Genomic DNA, 2,500 nt, shown 5'->3' with positions numbered 1-2,500 from the left:
ACACAGAGACTGAGAAAGATTCTGTAAAAGGAAAGAAAGATTAAGAGCGGAGGTGTAGTGAAAGAGAGAGTGAGAGAGTGATAGTGAGAGAGAGAGAGGGGGGGGGGGCGTAAAAGAGAGAGAGAGAAAAAAAAAGGGTAAAAGAGAGAGAGAAAGAAAGAGAGAACGAGAGAAAGCAAGAGAGAGAGATGAGACAAAGCGATAAAAGGAAAAGAGTAAATGATTGATACACGACAGAAAGTCCTCAACCATTATGGAGAACCACCACAAGCACATACTTGAAGTACTCCTCGGAGGGTGACATCAAGGAGGTGGAGTTGGGCTTGGGCTCGTCCGAAGTGAGACCATCCCAGCAGTTCTCGGTGTTCCAGGTATTGTTACACGACGTCCAGGGCAGCACGTAGCTGAAGGAGGCGTAGACGAAGTGTATGGACCAGGCGATGATCACGTTGTAGTAGAAGCTGACGAAGTAGGCCACAAGCACAGCGCAGTAGCCAACGCCTGGCGGAGGAGAAGCACATGCAGTGTTCAAAACGCTAGAAAGTGCACTCAGACATAACTATTCTAAGAATCGATCTTGGTGTTAATACTGTGATAAGAGAATTCCATTTTTCGAAAAATAGTTCCAATATCAGTTTGGAAAGCAATATGTGAAGGCATTGAATAGAAAAAAAATCCATATAATTTTGAAAATCAGTCATTACACCAGTTTAGAAGAAAAAAAAAATCATGAAAGACATGAAACGATTACTTTTTCCTCTGTAATAACAAAAATAAAGTCTAAAGTTGGAGGACTTATATCCTAGTCTACTTTGTGTACTTTTTCCCCTCAAAAAAAAAAAAAAAAAAAAAAAAAGAATAAATAAATAGATTTTAAAAAATCGAATAATAGAATTTAGAAAATAATAATTAAAACTCTAAAAAACAAAACAAAAAAAAAAATTAAAAATCCCATCATTATCCCAGCTGACCTCTGAACAGGGGGCACACTTTCCAGACGGTGATGGGGCCCTGGCGGTTGTACTGGCCGAGCACAAGCTCCATGAAGAAGAGTGGGAGCGCCCCGAAGACTGTGATCAGGAAGTAGGGAAATAGGAAGGCACCTGCGGGGGAGTCAGGGATTAGTTCGCTGACTGGAGGATGGTCTCCGGACACCATTAATCTTATAATCATCTTCAACATGATTGCAATGAACGTCTTTCATGCAATTCACTCGACATCCTCGAGCGGTGAGCGCCGCGACGAGGCGAGGCACCCGACCCGACCCACCTCCACCGTTGCGGTAACACAGGAAGGGGAAGCGCCACACGTTGGCCAAGTCCACAGCGAAACCGATGATGGAGAGCAAGAAGTCCATGGACTTCCCCCACGACTCCCGCCCGTCGTCCACCACGCCTGTAGCGCTTGGGGGTCCAGGCGGGCCCCCGAGGGCCCCGGGGGAGGCCGTGGGTGTGCGGGGGGCCACGGCAGCAACAGGCACACTCTCTCCTGCGAGTGCTCCATCAGCGTCGCCGGAAGGGGGGAGCTTGTGCACGGTCGCGTCAGCACCCAGGGCGGGGGCGTCCGCTGGGGCCCGCGGGTGGGGCAGTACCCCGGCCACACGCCGCTCACCTGCGGGAAGAAGGGAGTGGGGGGCTATACTAGGATTTTTGTTATTATTATTTATCTATTTATTTAAGGGTATTCATATGGTGGATGTGGTGTGCAATTATGTGCGCGTGTGTGTGACGATCATTATCATATTAATGATACTGATGATAATGATGATGAAAATGATGATAAATAATAATGATAGTGATGACAATGATAATTGTAATAATGATAATAAAGATCGTCATTAATATGACAATGAAGATGATGATATTCATAATGATGATGATAATAATTATGATAATAACTATTACTATCATTATCATTATCATAATTATTATCATCATTATTATCATCATTATTATCATTATCATTATTATTATAATTGTAATGATAATAATAACAATAATGATACAAATTATAATGAGTATAATGATTATGATAATAACAAGAATAATGAGAATGAAAATAATAAACATAACACTAGAAATATAATAGTCATAATAAGAACACTAATATCAATAATAATAATGATAATAATGATAATGATACTGATAATAACAATAACAAAAATGAATATAATAATAGTAATGGTAATACAATGATGATAATGGTAACGATGATACAATGATAATAATAACAACAACAATAATAACGATAACTATCATTATCATGATAATTATGATTATGATGATGATTATAATACTGATAATGACAATGATAATGATAAAAAAATAATGACTAATAAAAAATAATAAATATCATAATAATCATTATTATCATAATAATGACTATGATAAAAACACTACAACTATTACTATGACTGATAATAATGACACAAAACCTAATTCATCCCCAAGTATATAGGAGAAAATGATATTTATTAGCTTTCGGAAATATTCGTCACATC

General features: G+C 39.2%; 1 protein-coding gene across 1 annotated transcript in view; it reads right to left on the bottom strand.

Moving 5' to 3' along the window:
- The window catches only part of LOC122255136 (sodium-dependent dopamine transporter), an 83,814-nt gene that overhangs the window by 21,031 nt on the left and 60,283 nt on the right, over nt 1-2,500 (bottom strand). The window contains exons 2-4 of the mRNA XM_086530872.1: nt 1,270-1,611; nt 972-1,103; nt 279-501 (exon numbers count right to left, since the gene is read on the bottom strand). Coding sequence (XP_086386998.1) covers nt 279-501; nt 972-1,103; nt 1,270-1,611 — 697 coding nt within the window. The remainder of the gene's footprint in view (nt 1-278; nt 502-971; nt 1,104-1,269; nt 1,612-2,500) is intronic.

Source organism: Penaeus japonicus, unplaced genomic scaffold (assembly GCF_977035675.1).
Source record: "Penaeus japonicus unplaced genomic scaffold, GWHDUDI00000001_assembly GWHDUDI00000034, whole genome shotgun sequence".
Lineage (NCBI taxonomy): Eukaryota > Metazoa > Arthropoda > Malacostraca > Decapoda > Penaeidae > Penaeus > Penaeus japonicus.
Note: the sequence above shows the minus strand (reverse complement) of the source record. Positions and strands in the feature narration are given on the sequence as shown.